Source organism: Halichondria panicea, chromosome 16 (assembly GCF_963675165.1).
Source record: "Halichondria panicea chromosome 16, odHalPani1.1, whole genome shotgun sequence".
NCBI classification, from domain to species: domain Eukaryota; kingdom Metazoa; phylum Porifera; class Demospongiae; order Suberitida; family Halichondriidae; genus Halichondria; species Halichondria panicea.
Window position 1 is genome coordinate 2135052 of NC_087392.1, and position 15903 is coordinate 2150954.

The 15903-nt window shown below is 43.6% G+C and overlaps 4 protein-coding genes and 1 long non-coding RNA gene across 7 annotated transcripts; 1 reads left to right on the top strand and 4 right to left on the bottom strand.

Moving 5' to 3' along the window:
* The first annotated feature begins 12 nt into the window (after positions 1-12).
* Positions 13-3309, top strand: LOC135349956 (transmembrane protein 185B-like). 3 transcript variants are annotated; one of them, XM_064548634.1, is made up of 7 exons: positions 13-139; positions 235-411; positions 1514-1539; positions 1617-1753; positions 2189-2272; positions 2366-2551; positions 2758-3309. In XM_064548634.1, exons 1-7 carry the CDS (start codon positions 102-104, stop codon positions 3178-3180), a joined length of 1071 nt encoding a protein of 356 aa, XP_064404704.1. In that variant the 5' UTR covers positions 13-101; the 3' UTR covers positions 3181-3309. The 3 variants fall into 3 exon arrangements, with proteins under 3 accessions (XP_064404704.1, XP_064404703.1, XP_064404705.1); XM_064548633.1 differs by lacking the exon at positions 1514-1539 and having other exon boundaries at positions 1540-1753; XM_064548635.1 differs by lacking the exons at positions 13-139; positions 1514-1539 and having other exon boundaries at positions 268-411.
* On the bottom strand, positions 3208-7115 carry LOC135349801 (proton-coupled amino acid transporter 1-like). The gene is made up of 15 exons (XM_064548409.1): positions 6871-7115; positions 6736-6826; positions 6600-6688; positions 6452-6547; positions 6322-6406; positions 6067-6269; positions 5975-6015; positions 5806-5921; positions 5563-5750; positions 5303-5502; positions 4927-5242; positions 4628-4634; positions 3916-4103; positions 3659-3858; positions 3208-3596 (listed from the first exon to the last, which is right to left on the bottom strand). Exons 1-15 carry the CDS (start codon positions 7086-7088, stop codon positions 3298-3300), a joined length of 2337 nt encoding a protein of 778 aa, XP_064404479.1. The 5' UTR covers positions 7089-7115; the 3' UTR covers positions 3208-3297.
* LOC135350006 (uncharacterized) lies at positions 4217-4604 on the bottom strand. Its single transcript, XR_010399067.1, has 3 exons — positions 4398-4604; positions 4305-4345; positions 4217-4256 (listed from the first exon to the last, which is right to left on the bottom strand). It is a non-coding gene; the product is annotated as an uncharacterized LOC135350006 (long non-coding RNA).
* Positions 7116-7215: 100 nt separating the features above from the next.
* On the bottom strand, positions 7216-12304 carry LOC135349922 (uncharacterized). Its single transcript, XM_064548582.1, has 6 exons — positions 11782-12304; positions 11067-11341; positions 9339-10460; positions 8856-9204; positions 7767-8347; positions 7216-7550 (listed from the first exon to the last, which is right to left on the bottom strand). Exons 1-6 carry the CDS (start codon positions 12158-12160, stop codon positions 7407-7409), a joined length of 2850 nt encoding a protein of 949 aa, XP_064404652.1. The 5' UTR covers positions 12161-12304; the 3' UTR covers positions 7216-7406.
* Positions 12287-15864, bottom strand: LOC135349931 (diacylglycerol lipase-beta-like). Its single transcript, XM_064548593.1, has 15 exons — positions 15730-15864; positions 15015-15394; positions 14644-14960; positions 14539-14589; positions 14351-14478; positions 14125-14287; positions 13980-14063; positions 13846-13920; positions 13713-13793; positions 13480-13607; positions 13309-13377; positions 13187-13259; positions 12991-13137; positions 12790-12938; positions 12287-12592 (listed from the first exon to the last, which is right to left on the bottom strand). The coding sequence occupies exons 1-15, from the start codon at positions 15822-15824 to the stop codon at positions 12421-12423; spliced, it is 2112 nt and encodes a 703-aa protein (XP_064404663.1). The 5' UTR covers positions 15825-15864; the 3' UTR covers positions 12287-12420.
* Between the last annotated feature and the right edge of the window lie 39 nt (positions 15865-15903).

Here is a 15903-nt window from a genome sequence, read left to right on the forward strand (position 1 = left end):
AAGGGTCAAGGTTTTTGTTATTCAATTTTACTCTTCTCAATTCTCTAGTGCGTAATTGGAAGAAAGCTAATTCGAGTGTGTGTGTGCAGTGTCTTTCAGGGATGCATTTCAAGGACCTTGCTAAACTATTCAACATCAGGTGATACAAAATTCTAGATCTAATACTGCTCCAAATGCCAGACGATAATTATTCATACACATGTACGTAGATCTACCTTTGTATGGCCCCTACAGTAATTTTTTTGTCTATTTGTGTCTTCTCGTCTTCTCAATTCTCCTCTCCCTGCGTGTTGACAATGTTCTGAGCTGGCACTATGCTGTTGTGTTCCTGCCGCTGTGGCTATGGGATGCTGTCCTGGGAGTAAGTGTGTCTTTGGGGGTGGGCTGCTGGGTCAAGAGAAAGGATGCACGGTAAGTACAGGATAGTGTGCATGGCTCTTGTGGAACAATTATTATGACGTCGGGAATTTGTTTTACTGGTACATACAATAATTCACTTGTGGATTGATTTAGGGAGATCAATAGTTAGGCCACTGTTAGTTGCATACTTGTTTCAGATGAGAATACAGCTCAACCCTGATGAGGGAGGAAGGTCTTCATTACCCATTATCCCATAATTTGATGACGTCATATCCTGTTTTTTTAACTGACAAAAATACACAAAAGGATGGAGTCTGAATATAAAAATAGTTAAATTTTTTTTCGCACTGGCTTTTTGGTGCACAATGCAACTTGCACATGGCACATGGTAAAATAATGCAATGTCAGCAAAAAAAATGGACTTTGACCTCAAATAATGGCTGACATCAGCAATAATGACGTAATTGAGGAGGTGAGCAAAACCGAGGAGGGAGGTTGATCTGAAACAAGTATGCAACCATAGATAGAAGAGAAAGGGATTGGCAACGGAGTGCACTTCTGATACCATCCGTGTTTCGCCTCGAGGCTTACTTCTAATGTGGTAGTCTAATTCATGAGAATTGTTTTTACCGTCTGTAAAAAAAATCTACAAGCAGTTCTACTGCTAAACTTGGGACATGGCACACTACTTAGTAACACAACCTTAGCTATATCATAGGTGCTATAGGAACACAAGCATGAAAAAGCCTCTGACAGAGGCTCTGTGTACCTCTAGCTACTTCACGAAAATCAAGATTATATTTTATTCATTTCTAAATGATACCTACCATCAGGGGGCATGTGTTTAAGTTAAGTGTTGGAGGGGGTCTTTAAGAAGTAGGCATTAGACACAATATAGTTTCCCGGGTTTTCGCGGGAGTTTTAGGGCGAAACACGGATGGTTCAGGCCCATCTGTGTACATTCAATGTAAAAGCATCACGTGAACCGCCCCCGTTACCAATCCCTTTCTCTTCTATCTATGATGCAACTAACAGTGGCCTTACTGTATATGCTTGATCAGAGGCCGAGGTGAATATGTAAGCATTATAGTATTACAGAGTCTTACACACAGTGAATTTGCTGGACCATATACACACTCTCTCTCTCTCTCAGTGCTAGTATCCCCGGTCTCTGTGTAGGTACGGTCGAGAGCATCAGCATCACCTCGTAGCCATGCTCCAGACGTCAATGCTCCATCTCCCACTTTTTATTACAGAGGTGCTCGTAGTGGTGAATGCTGAGTCCGCAGAGCCTGCCTCCTGGACGGCTATCTTTATTCCAATGTACATTCTCTCTTTCCTCTCTGTGGCTGCATGCATCCTGGGTTGCTGCATTAAACACTGTAACATTGAGGTAGAGCCATGGTGTGTGTGTGTGTGTGTGTGTGTGTGTGTGTGTGTGTGTGTGTGTGTGTGTGTGTGTGTGTGTGTGTGTGTGTGTGTGTGTGTGTGTGTGTGTGTGTGTGTGTGTGTGTGTGTGTGTGTGTGTGTGTGTGTGTGTGTGTGTGTGTGTGTGTGTGTGTGTGTGTGTGTGTGTGTGTGTGTGTGTGTGTGTGTGTGTGTGTGTGTGTGTGTGTGTGTGTGTGTGTGTGTGTGTGTGTGTGTGTGTGTGTGTGTGTGTGTGTGTGTGTGTGTGTGTGTGTGTGTGTGTGTGTGTGTGTGTGTGTGTGTGTGTGTGTGTGTGTGTGTGTGTGTGTGTGTGTGCAGTGTGTCAGTACATGTTATTAGTGTGTATACAGTGTGTGTGTACTTTGTTATAAATGTTGGTGGCTTGTGTTTGCTTTTGCAGTTTGAGCTACTGAGTATTGCAAGCTTTCTACAACTTCTATTCATCGGTTTGAGACTAGACAAAATCACCAGTTGGACATGGGCAGTAAGTGTTGTCTGTACTACTGTACTAGAACGTGATTAGTGATTCCACTTATAGTCCACTGTACTGACCCTGTCCCCCCTCCCCTCATTGTAGGTGGTCCTAGTGCCTAGTTGGGTGACTCTGGTTCTGTTGGTTGTGGGTCTGGTGGTGTACGGGGTAATCAAGTATTGTGCTGCCCTCACTGAGGAGAACCCTGAAACTGTACGATTGGCCAAACCACTCACTCTCCTCCTCCTCACCACACTCACCCTCGCTACCATCTGTGTCATTGTGTTTATGGTGAGCTGCATAGTTACTATTACTATGGCTACTACCTATGTGCACATATATTATAATATAGTATCTCCTCTGTCCTATGTATGTAGCTTTGTTTGTTGGAGGTTGCAAACATGTCTTTTCAATATCCAATAACTTGTTTGTTACTTCCGTACGCTAGTCAACTGTATACCTCTCTCACAGTGTCTCCTCCCCTTCCCCCACTGTAGGCTCTGTTGAGTGCACGTCTGGATGACCTCGTATCGACATCCTACTCTGCCCTCTTTGTGCCCCTCCACCTCTCCCTCCTCCTACTGCTGACCACCACCTGCTCAAGAGATCCAGCCAACCCCTGGTGGCTAGGACTTGGCAAGAACTTCACAGAGTTTATTCTCGACACTATACCGTTCGTACAAGAGTATGCTAACATCTCTCATCACCGTGGTTACAGTGACAATGACGACGATGTACAGCCGACAGAGATGGAGCCTGGTCACTATGACGACCTGTTGAGCGTTGATGAACCAATCAGAACTATTAGAGTCCGGACTAGACAGTTAGCTGGTAGCTCTAAGAAAAGCACCCCCCCTGCAGTGCCAAACACTATACCCGATGATGTATACCCTTTCGAGAGTCTCTATGAACCTGACTAATCGTGTTATTACAATTATGACATAAAATGTAATAGTGCCATAATTAGAATAAAACATGTACATGTATAAATTATATATACAACATTATTATGTTCACATACTAATGAGGAAGAAAGTTTACGCAACTGTTCCGTTTGCTGGTATTAGTTTCAAAGAAGATAATAATGTTCTTGATAGTTCATAAGTCCCTATGAAGAAACCCAACAAGCCGAGCAAAATGACGCACACGTCTTTAGTCATCCAGATAGCTTGTTTGAATGCCACTAATGGTGAAGCATTCCATGGTAGGTGGTCACGTCTGAAGAACACCAGCATACTGAGTAGAGGAGGGAAGATGAGGGCCAGGGCATTACTCGCCACAGATCCAACCAGTGAAATGAGGTCACCAAGGTCAGGTATAGACAACGCAAGGCAAGCTGCAGAGTGGGGACAGTCGTACTAAGTGCACCATATACGTACATTAGGCTGCTTCACGTACCTATTAATAGAACAATGACTGTTCGAAATGCAGACAAAACGATTACATTCACATTATCACTCTTCCAGTGAAATTTTTCTTTCAGTTGTTCGATACCCTTATTGACTGGGGGCTCCATGAAGTCCATGGGAACATAGAACTGGAGCAGGAAGGTTGCAAATATCACATAGGAGTAGAATATCCTGGCTATCATGAATAGTCTGTAGTGATCATTAAAGTGTACATACATAAAGGTTTTATAATTATTACTTCCTTACATTGATTCAGCGATTTCATTTTTGCGTATCTCAAGGTTAAGTGTGATGCTGGCTTGGATACTGTCCCCGTAAGTGGCATAGCCCAGGGTGCCGACTGACACGTACAAGAACACTGTGAATGCCATCCCCACATACAAAACTGGTTTGAAATCCTTGGGCTTCTTCATTTTGTTCTCCAATGGAAGAATCTATTATATTGTGTATTTTTCAAGGGACGCATTTTTTTACCACTCCAATTCCTTCAAAAGAGAAGATGGCATTCCCAAAGAAGAGGGCTAGCCCAGTGATCTGAGTTGGGTAATAATGGATCCCTCCACCATGACCATCGACAGTGACATTCTCTGCATGCAGCTAAAGAAGGTGGGGGTGAAAGGTTAGGATAAACTTACTTGGACGCAGAGCAGCAGCTTGATGGTAGGGATCCACAGATCTACACACATGGAAAATAATGACAGTAGCTATAAATCTTGATTGGAGCTTACAAGAAAAGGTGTAATTCCTCATAGAAAATGATGCCCAGACTGGCGCATGGCGTTGATGAACCAATCAGAGTCCGGACTATAGACAGTTAGCTGGTAGCTTAAGAAAGGCACCCCCCCCCCCCTGCAGTGCCAAACACTATACTGAATAATGTATACCCTTTTTCGAGAGTCTCTATGAACCTGACTAATCATGTCTTCCAATAATTCGTGTCAATGTTGTATATTTATACATGTAGACTAATAATATAATTATGACTGTTTAATTAATGTAGTTGTGCCCATAAATTGAAACTTGTATACTACTAGTACTGTCAAGGGCTTGAGAGAAAAGTTACCATTTGTGTGAGCAGAAGATCCAAGTCTGAGAATAGTCTGAGTTGCATCAGATACCACATAGCGTGAAATAATTTTGTTCGATATTTTTTTCATGGTTATAGCAATCCTACACGAAAATATCTATAACGTGCAAAAATTAAAAGCGTTACGAAAATTTTTTCATTTTACCTCAAAAATGACAATAATCACATACTAATGAGGAAGAAAGTTTACGCAACTGTTCTGTTTGTTGGTATTAGTTTCAAAGAAGATAATGATGTTCTTGATAGTTGCATAAGTCCCTATGAAGAAACCCAACAAGCCGAGCAAAATAATGCACACGTCTTTAATCATCCAGATAGCTTGTTTGAAGGCCACTAATGGTGAAGCATTCCATGGTAGGTGGTCACGTCTAAAGAACACCAGCATACTGAGTAGAGGGGGGAAGATGAGGGCCAGGGCATTACTCGCCACAGATCCAACCAGTGAAATGAGGTCACCAAGGTCAGGTATAGACAACGCAAGGCACGCTGCGGAGTGAGGACAGTCGTACTAAGTGCACCATACGTACATTAGGTTGTTTCACGTACCTATTAATAGAACAATGACTGTTCGAAATGCAGATAAAACGATTACATTCACATTATCACTCTTCCAGTGAAATTGTTCTTTCAGTTGTTCGATACCCTTATTGACTGGGGGCTCCATGAAGTCCATGGGAACATAGAACTGGAGCAGGAAGGTTGCAAATATCACATAGGAGTAGAATATCCTGGCTATCATGAATAATCTGTAGTGATCATTACAAAGTGTACATAAAGATATCATAATTTGGTTCCTGCTTGCTTACATTGATTCAGCAATTTCATTTTTGCGTATCTCAAGGTTGAGTGTGATACTGGCTTGGATACTGTCCCCGTAAGTGGCATAGCCCAGTGTGCCAACTGACACATACAGAAACACTGTGAATGCCATCCCCACATACAGAACCGGTTTGAAATGCTTGGGCTTTTTCATTTTGTTCTCCAATGGAAGAATCTATTATTATATATCGTGTAGGTAATTACATTTTTCAAGGGGTGCATTTTCTTACCACTCCAATTCCTTCAAAGGAGAAGATGGCATTCCCAAAGAAGAGGGCTAGCCCAGTGATCTGAGTTGGGTAATAATGGATCCCTCCACCATGACCATCGACATCAGTGACATTCTCTGCATGCAGAGTAAATAATGGAGGTGGGGGTGAAAGGTTAGAATAAACTTACTTGGACGTAGAGCAGCAGCTTGATGGTGGGGATCCACAGAGCTGCACACATGGAAACACAATGACAATAGCTAAATCTTTATTGGAGCTTACAAGAAAAGGTGTAATTCCTCATAGAAGATGATGCCCAGACTGACAAACATGAAGAAATGAGCAGTGGTTGAGAAAATGGAGAGCGTTCGAAGGTTCCGTATCCAACAGAATAATACTATAGGCAGAACAATGATAGCTATCCAAGCTTTAATAGCATCAAGCTGTATATCTGCTAGAGAGATCCCAAATGCTGAACAGAACACCTGCAGAGAGAGAGTGGTCGAATTGTGCACTGTTGAATCCACACTAACAAACCTGATTGAGGTTGTTGGCAATAAATACCAAATAAATGCAGCAGAATCCAAACTGAGTAAGAACCAAGAATAAGTTTATGATCCACCTGTAGTAACAGACATAATACTTTCATATCTACTTCAAAACTCACCCAGCCAACTTTTGGACACTCCGTTTGCCTGTGTACTCAGAAACAGCAACTTCAGCAGCTTCCGAATAGTTTAAAGTTTTGAATTTCCCTCCGTGCCTGTAGATATCAATGAATTCCATGCATGGGTAATCTAGCTAAGCGCACTAACCTCTTTGAGAGCTCATGCACCATATTCACCAGTAGCAACATACAGTGAGTGGCTATGATACCTAGACACAGTAGAGACACTCCTCCCACCTGTGCAACGAGATTTTAACATACAAAGGTGGTAAATATGCACTCACGGCTAGGCCAGCATTCTTGATGGCGAGGGGAAGCGATAACAGTCCAGTGCCAACGTTGCCTTTCACCAAGTGGATCAGCGCATCAAACCAACTGTGTGCAACAAATAGTGATATGCGCAGAAATTCAATACATACTTGGTTGGATGGTCAAGTCTTTTGTTCTCTAACTCAGGTCCATTGAGCAAGGGAGCACCTTTCCTGCGTTTTCCCTCACTAGTCTGACTGCTTATGGAGTCATATGGCTCAGAGCTCACAGTAGTGTGTACCGAGTCTCCCACAGCTCCATAGCTCTTGGCTGGGGTGCCTTCATTAATAGGAACACTCATATTGTACTTGTGTAGACTAGAGGTCATTTTGTTATGTTGGGAACCGCAAATGGATGGGGGCGGGGCTGCTGTACCAGCAATTTTTTAGTTTCCAGGCCATAATTATTATGCCCAGGCCGTCTAAAATTATATTATTAGAGACAAATCGGCAATCTACTATTAAAGTTTTGTTGTGTATGCAAACAATGTTGGAACATAACTAGAATCATTCAAACAATATTGCCAACTGCGCAAGTTCACAAAAACACAAACTCTGGGGGATATGCTATATAATTATTGTACTAGCTCGTGAAATGTTATATAATGTGTGCAAAAAACTGGTACTAACACAAACGATACAAACAGTTAATTATCAAAGTCATCCATCCATTCATCGTCCCCAACGTCACTGTCCTCATCACTATCGCTATGTAACACATCATAACGGTCCAAGATGGCTGCCACATCCCAGGACACCTCGGCCTTCGTAAGGGCAGCCTCCTCCTCAACCTACAAGGTGACAAAAGAGTGTGGGATAGTGGGCAAGTGTGACAATGAGTAATTCCGGCAGGCATTTGCTTAGCTAAAGTTAAGTTAGTTAAGCTAAAGCTTAACAGAGGCCAATTAGAATAATTTTACAAGGCAATTATCTTAATTATGAATAGCCATGCAGCATTTCTGCTAATAACACATGAATCCTAACACAAACACTTCGTGAGTCCTCACCTTTTTGAGCTGGGTGCCCCTCCTTATGGCTACCAGTAGGTCACTCCTATTGTGCTTCAGAACTCCAATGTCCACACCTCCGGCCTTCAGTATCTCGTTTGGTTGCTTACTAGACTCTCCCTGGCTTCCTCGAGGGGACATTATCTTGTGAGGGCTCACGTAAAGGCTGCTCGCTCGCTTGGAGAATCGTCTCTTGGAGGGAGGAACATGAGAGGACTTGCCAAACGATCCCGATGGAATAGAGCTATTTGGAGTGTTGAAGCTGTATAGGGGGGACATGCCAAAATGTGGAGAGTGTTCGAAAGGTGTCAGAGTGGAATTGAGGTCGAAAGACCCTTTGCCCTGAGGAGTGACAGGAGAGAGGATCCTATCGAGGGTGGCACTATTCTCAGGTGTGATTGTCCTGTTGAGGTCTCCGTTGACCAAAAGGGGGGAGGTAGGGCTAAGCGGGTTGCTACGACGACTCATGTTTGAGAGCACCTCTGACAGAGCCATTGCAACACTCTGACGACGATCAGCATCCAGGCTACTAGTCTGAGCGACAGCTGTGTGTGCGGTTCCAGGGGTGGCCGGTCCACTCCCTGTGTGTGTATGTGTGTGTGTGTGTGTGTGTGTGTGTGTGTGTGTGTGTGTGTGTGTGTGTGTGTGTAAAGTGTGGGATATACATTTACTCAAGGGCCACCGTGCACTTTTGGTCCAAAATTGGGAGTTTTTGGACGCAATAAAAACTATAACATTATGATGAAGGAACGTGAATCCGGAATTATCGTGAAAAATCTATAAAGCAAAGATTAGAAAACAATGTTTTTTGTGTTGCTTTAATTCGAAGATCGTCAACAAGTTTCAACTGTAAGTAGCCTATTACACCACATAAGCAGTCCATGAAAGTGTCTAGTTCGCTCAAATAGCTCATTTTTATGTCAACACACACACACACATAAACCGACACACATATACACACACATAAACCGACACACACACACCAATCACTCTACCCCTGCTACACTGCGCACACACGGGGTAATGAACGTGCTGCCATACAAGGTAAGCCAATATAGACTAGAGAGTTGTTGTACGTACCCTCCTTACCAGTGATGGGTCCTTGAGCAGTCTTGGAGTTGGCTGATCTGGACAGACTGTCTTGCCTCTGCAGTGGAAGAGGAGGATCTCCATTCACCAGAGTACTGTCAGTCTTCTCTACAGAGCTGTCCAGCTTGGTCTTACTTGGTATCGGACTAGAATCCGTCTGTTGTGATGTCGTCTGAATAGGACTACTTGAATCAGATTCAGCTTTCCCAGCATCCGGTGATGCCATTGAGAATGGACTGGAGTCCATTACAGGAGTGACCCGCCTTTTCTTTGCTGAGTCAGGAGTGCTACGCCCACCACTGTCGGCACTGGGAGGTCTCGGGGGAGCTGGTCGTCGTGGCTTGCGAGACTGCAGGGGAGGAAGTAGAGACATATGACATTAAGTGAAACCTTACTCACGTATTATAAGGCTTTACACATGTGTACGTGTAACTGTAAATGTATTTGACAAGGAATGAAATGTTGCGAACATGTGTACAGTACCTGAGAACTGATTGTCATCTTAGCTTGCAACTCCTGAGACAGAGGACGCTCAAAATCTCCTACCGCCAGTAACATGGACTGGGGACGACCGGTGGAATTGGACTGGGCAGAGGGCGTCCTGTTTAATGAGGTCTGTGAGGAAGCCATCCCCAACAATGGACTCTCTCTACCAGAAAAGGGCATATCAATTACTGAGGATGGTCTATCTTGTATTTTAAGTTTTTCTCTGGCTCTAACGGCTGCATTCCTGAGGTTGGCATTGCTGTGTCCTGCTATAGTCATGCTGCGTTGTATTGGTGATCTGTTGTGTCGGTCGCGGACAGCATCAGAGCCAGTTTGAACACGAAAGTTGGGTGGGGTCGATATTCGAGTGAGGAGTGGGGCGACTGAACGATTGGAGAGGTTTGATGCTGCCTTAAAGGTACTTGTAGCTTTGGGGTAGTCCCCTTTAGTGAGGGTGGTATTAAATCCAGTTGTTCCAAGTTCTAATTGTTCTAGTTGTTTCTTAGGCAATACAGTGAGGTCGCTCGAGCTACTCTTAGCACTGCCTTCCACTGTACGCATCTGATCACTACTGAGTACACTGTCAGGGGTGGCTCTAACGGGAGTGGGGTTGGGGGACTTTGAGCGAGATCGAGAGCGGCTTCTACGTAGGGAGAATGAACGTCTAAGACCTCCCCTCTGGAACTTGCTTGAACTATCTGATTTTGTTGAAGCTTTATCCGACTTTGTAGAGGAATTGTCTACTTCAGGAAGATCTGCTGGCGTCACCTCAATTTGTGGGAAAACAGCTGCAATGGATTTCGAGAGAGGGTCGGCCAAGTGTTTGGATTTTGGTATCTTGACTCCTTTCCTAGCCATAGCCGTGTAGCCGGGAGACACACGCACAGAGTAACTTCGTTGGAGACCCTTCTGTTTGCTTGAGGACGAGAGGCCAAGCATATCGATACTTTGGTTGGATGATGAATGGTAAGATAGGGGTCGAGTTTTTTTCTTTCGTATAGATCGTGATACAACTGTGGCACTACGTTTGAGTTTCTTCGATCCTCCTATAGGAGAGACTGATCCTGTGCTGTCAAACCTTCCTCCAGGAATTCCACTGGGTCTGCCCAGCAGAGTAGGCTGCAAGGGAAACAATAGAAGCTAGGTATCATAACAATCATTACAATTGTAGACTATTTGTTTGTTGCCAAGCAATGAGAATACTTGCTTACTGACCACATTACTAGGAGAGTGTTGGGAAAGGCACCATGGAATCAATGCACTGGGTTCTGTGTGTACATACACAGAACACATACAATATATAGGGGGAAGTGGTAGATATGGATACTGAAAACCTGCTGCCTCACAAAAACAGCAGCTTATCAAGTACTGAATTACTATACAGAAAGCACTAGGACTGCCGTAGTAGTTTCCCCTATTCCAGGAGGTAATTAGTGTGCACATATACAGGTGTGGATTAGTGACAATAGGTTCACACTTTAAAGACATACACAATAATGGCAAACAGTTGGCATTTGAAAACATGAGAGGTTTGGGAAATGAGGCCACATAAAATCGATCCACATCAAAGGTATGGCCTAATTAACACAATTATTATCATGTATCAAAAAGGAATGCCATACTTCATGGTTAGCACGATTGGTATGCAATTTCCGACTACATATAAACAAAGCATGTAAATACACTAACAGCTACATGTTCAATTATCCACCCCCACACACTTACGCTGAGGATATGACCCGAAGACTTTCTGCGTAGAGCTCCCTTCTTGACCGAGCTCATCCACTGCTCAAAGAAGTAGCTTGGGTTGGAGTACATGTGCAAAGCGTCGCGGCCATCAGGCCATAAGCTAGAGAAACTGTTCAGTGGTGGCGTGTGTGCAGCCTGAATGGTCAGAGCCAGCGGAGGGGGAGGGGGGTGCTTGCTAAGCATCAGTTGGTTGGACTCTCGGCGACTCTTGAACTGGAAATCAGGGTGGGGGATCTCAAATCCTTCAGTAGCTGCAAAAACAAGAGTGGATGTGTAATGTTGCCAGGAGGTGACACCACAATAAATGGTCCCTAAATTGAAGTGCATTAGAGTACAATGCAGACTTGTACACACTTTACACAGCCACTGCCAAAGTCTATAGCTCTTTTATAGAGCTACAGTGGTACAGCAAAGTGATAATTATAAGTATAAGGTATATATATGTACAGTCATTACGGACACACATAACGTAGTGTCCATGGCTATGAACATCATCTCCAAGGGCTACCGGAGTACCTCATTTCAATGTTATTACAACTATCCAGTTATGCCAACAGATCAAAGAGCAGCTGATCAGATAAGACACAGCAAGGTATTATTATACCGCAGAGCCTCTTGAATATTCATCACTGAAATCTCACATAATTATTAAATAAATATTCATACAACATCTCAACTCAATCAAATTCACCTTCTAGGTCAGGATCTAGCGATGGCAGCACCTCTTCCTTCAGTCTTCTCATCCGAGCTTCAAGCTGGGTACTGCGAGAGTGACAACTGGCCAGACCATCGGCAATCGCCCCCATCACACCCTCGGCATGTTGAGATAATGAGCTGAGCTGGCGAATAGTTGAGGCAAGGCGATGGACCATCAGAGCTTGGAGAGGGTTGGTAGACACAGACTCAAGGATAGGCATACAGCTCGTCATAGTCAATAGTTTGTCCACCTCTTTGCACTCTTGATCCTCTGGGTGAGGCTGGACATCTTCTGGTCCAGGTCTGCATAGACTAGCTTTGGTTGAGGGGTGACTCTCACTACGAGGCTCGATGTATCGTACCACCAGCGGCATCCTGATTGATAGGTAGACTATTATGGGCGGCAGACTCTCCTGATTAATCTGCTAGCTTCTAAATCTTAAATCTCGCAAGATGGTAGGTACAGGTTTTAGCACAGCGTGCATGAAATTTCAATGATGTCAATTTACGTTTTTGTAATGAATACCATTTAGCAGAGGATGATATAAGATGATAAGTGAAGAGGATAAATCGACTACAAGTCATGTCAGGAGTGCATGAACTCCTGGTCATGTACACGTAGACTACAGCTAACTCAACGTCCTGTTTTAAGTGTCTTCTTTTGCTTCTGCAGTTGCTGGAGACCGTCCAACAGAGTGTAAGGGAGGTGATGTTTGATGACGTCTTTCTCCAGGATGAGCTCTGAGAATTCCGACTGTGCCGTCCAATGAGCTTGCAGCTGTGCCTTCGACAGCAAACCAAAACACCTGTGGTGAGGAAGGAAAATGCATAATTATTCACATTGGAGCTACAATTTTTTTCTCTATTTATATATATATACAGCACTTTCATGCCAAGAACAATATGCTGCTATAACAGTTAGCACTCCTGCAGTTACAAAATGTATATAGCCTAGTAATTTTGTACATTCATACTAAATACTTTTATGGACAAATTGATTCACAGTTTGATAGGGGTGTCCCATGTGATGTGTAAGATTCTGCCAGGAATGTACAGAGGCATCTTGACTCTAGAGCTCAGCCTCTCTTTGCCTGTGATCTTATCCTTAGCACGAAGCAGCTTCATGTCAGCAACGACATCATAGATATCGTCCTGCACACATCCATAATCATACTATAAGGTCATGCATTATATACAAACACACCTCATCATAAGTGGCATCAAAGTCGTTGATAAGGTCAGGGTCTTTTTGGAAGGCCAGCTCAGTGTTTGAGAGCATTCGTTTCTTTCTGAGCAAACACGGGCGACAGCATCCCAACCAGTAGAAGAAAGAGTCGATGAATATGCGATACTATAAATTATATAAGGACGTCAGACAATCAATACAAAATTATGTGTACCTTGGGAACTTTGCAGTTCTGAAGCAAGTCCAGGACATGGGCGCTAAGTGCATCAAAACTCTCAGGTCGTAATCTGTCCAAATAATAATTAATGTCTCTACAAACTCATCAAGCTGGTTCACCTTGGTACAATATCACTGCCCAGAACTACACTGGTTATGAACCCTCTTGTGTAGGGAATAGAGTCACGGCTACAAGTGGAAAAGGTACACAGTAATGGGACACTTGATGTCTACCCATTCAACCACACAATTAGTATCAATTAAGGGTAAACCAAGTTGCGGTTGACCTACTTAATAATACAGCCAGGAGGGGAGTAAGCAAAACACTGAAGTCTGGGGTACTTTGGTTTGAGGGTTATGGCCAGCAGGGCAGCAGCTCCAGCACCTAGAGAGTGACCCACAATCACCAGCCGATAGTGCTGCATTAGGAACACAAAGTTGGAAATTAAATTGAGACACAGCCTATGTGTCATTGCAAGGAGCAACTAAGATTTCCAAAACACTTGGACAGTAATAAAACTTACAGAGAAAGCTCTAAAAGCTTTTGTTAATATCTCATCTTTCTCCAGTCTTAGCTGCACTCCGTGTGCCCCGGCCATCATGCCCTGGGGGGGGGGGGGGGGTAATGGAGGGTTGTGTAAGCAATACTGAGTGTACCCTGTGTCCATATACGTCACCATCCTCACAAGTGGAAACAATGTCAGGCTCTGAACTCAGATCAGTCAATACATCCTGAGGGTAGGGGCACACAACAATAAACTACTATGCTTCATAAGGACAACCATACTCACATGAATGGAGAGAGTACCCCTTATTGAAATGACAACAGCCTCGTATTTGTGATCAATAGCCACAAAGAAAGCAGGACAGAACACCTGCACACAATATGACATCAAACTCAGAGCACAATATCAATTATGGGCGTATACGTCTTACCCCACTCTTGTTTGAGACATGCACAATGTCTTCATCAGCCAGTTCTGCTGTCTTCTTGAGAGCAACCAGTTCACACCCACAGCAACCAGCCTTTACGTTAAACCCATTTCCATTACCTTTTTTATCACTTTCTTTCTTACTGCAGCAGCAGGTAAAGCAACGTCTGGGTGGATGGACACTCATAATAATAACATTGGTAGTGTTAGAGTTGGCGGCTTACACGTACAAGCAACATTTGGTGAGTTTAAGAGAACCAAACAGTATGCCATTGTGGTGGAGATAGGCAGCATTGCCGTAAGCAGCTGCTGCAAACTTCATATAGTAGACTGCTCGATTGAAATGCTTGGAGACAAGCTGTGAAAACACAATAATTATTATATAGCAGTGCAGCTGAGTTTTCAAATGACAACTTACATCATTGCCAAAGTCCAGAGGCTTCCTTAGCTCAATATTAGAGCTATACACCTGTATAATCACAGAGAGTTAAAACATGCTACCAACACATTAGCACTAAGTCACAATTTTGCGATGAAAAGCATAGAGGGCAAGCCCAGCGGCAATATCCGAGGGCACGTAACCTCTGAACTGGTTGAATGCATCAGCCAGTGTGGCGGCGACATCAGCAAAGGCTGTCTTTTGACCATCTCTCAGTTTGAGGCAACAGAACATGCACTGGACCCTCCATTGCCAATTCCTCTGTCTCTTGTGGTGGACCAAGGTCTCACTGCTAGCACGGGAGAGACGACGCCCTCCGTATGTGGTGTCGGGTTGCAGTCTCTCATAACGAAGCTTCTTATTGGGATTACAGCAGCAGCTGCAAGGAACGCGACAGATACCTATGGGTAGAAAAATGGTTAAATTTGCTAACAATATGTGTTGTGGTGCTTTACCTATCCTCATAATGAGGTATAAGCCAACAGTTACTGATCCAATGAAGTTCCATACCAGTACCCCTCTTGTGAGCAACAAAACTTGGTGTGATTTGTGGCAGTCAATGGTCGGATCAAACGCCCAAAGCACTCCGACAATGTCCCATGCAAATTCCAATGTGCCTATTCCAGTGAGGATGTATATTGGGATGCTTATCTTTTTACGAGGTTGGGAGTTGGAAATGGTGCCACTAGAACTGATAAATACAATGGAGACTTCCACCATAGCAGCTATGACATGGAGAAAAGCCAGCACAAAGAGGTAAACTTTCAGGAGTTTATCATCATGGCATTTGTAACTGCTGTCATACGTCAGCATAACACCTCCGACGAGAATAAACCTGGAAGGAAGTATAATTTTATTTTAAAGGCACCATTTAACATAGACGTCTACTACCTATACTGTCTTTCTTCTCGTCTAGTCTAAAATTTTATTTTTACTGTACTGCCAAGTGAATAATTTTTTTGCTGGTGCTTTTAGTTTATAAGTACAAGTAATAGGCTATACATGCAGCAATTGATCTATTCATGGAACAGCTACTATTACTTTATATTCGCTATTAAGCCACTGCGCGCACCACTAGAAAATTATAATTTTTGTGGCGCTGTAATTAGAAAAAAGGTGGTATACGTAACAGCCTCTTTTATAAAATCATGTCAATTTGCTGTAGCTCACCAAAACACTCTGAGTAGAATGGAGCCGATGTAAGGAAAGACAAGGTCATCACTGCCTATCTTCCACTTGCGACAAAAGACCTCTAATGCAGGCATTGTGGTGTACGTGTACGTGTATGCAGGCTCTCTCTCTTTGTGTCAGCTGCATCTCCCTGACAACGATCAGTTGTAGATC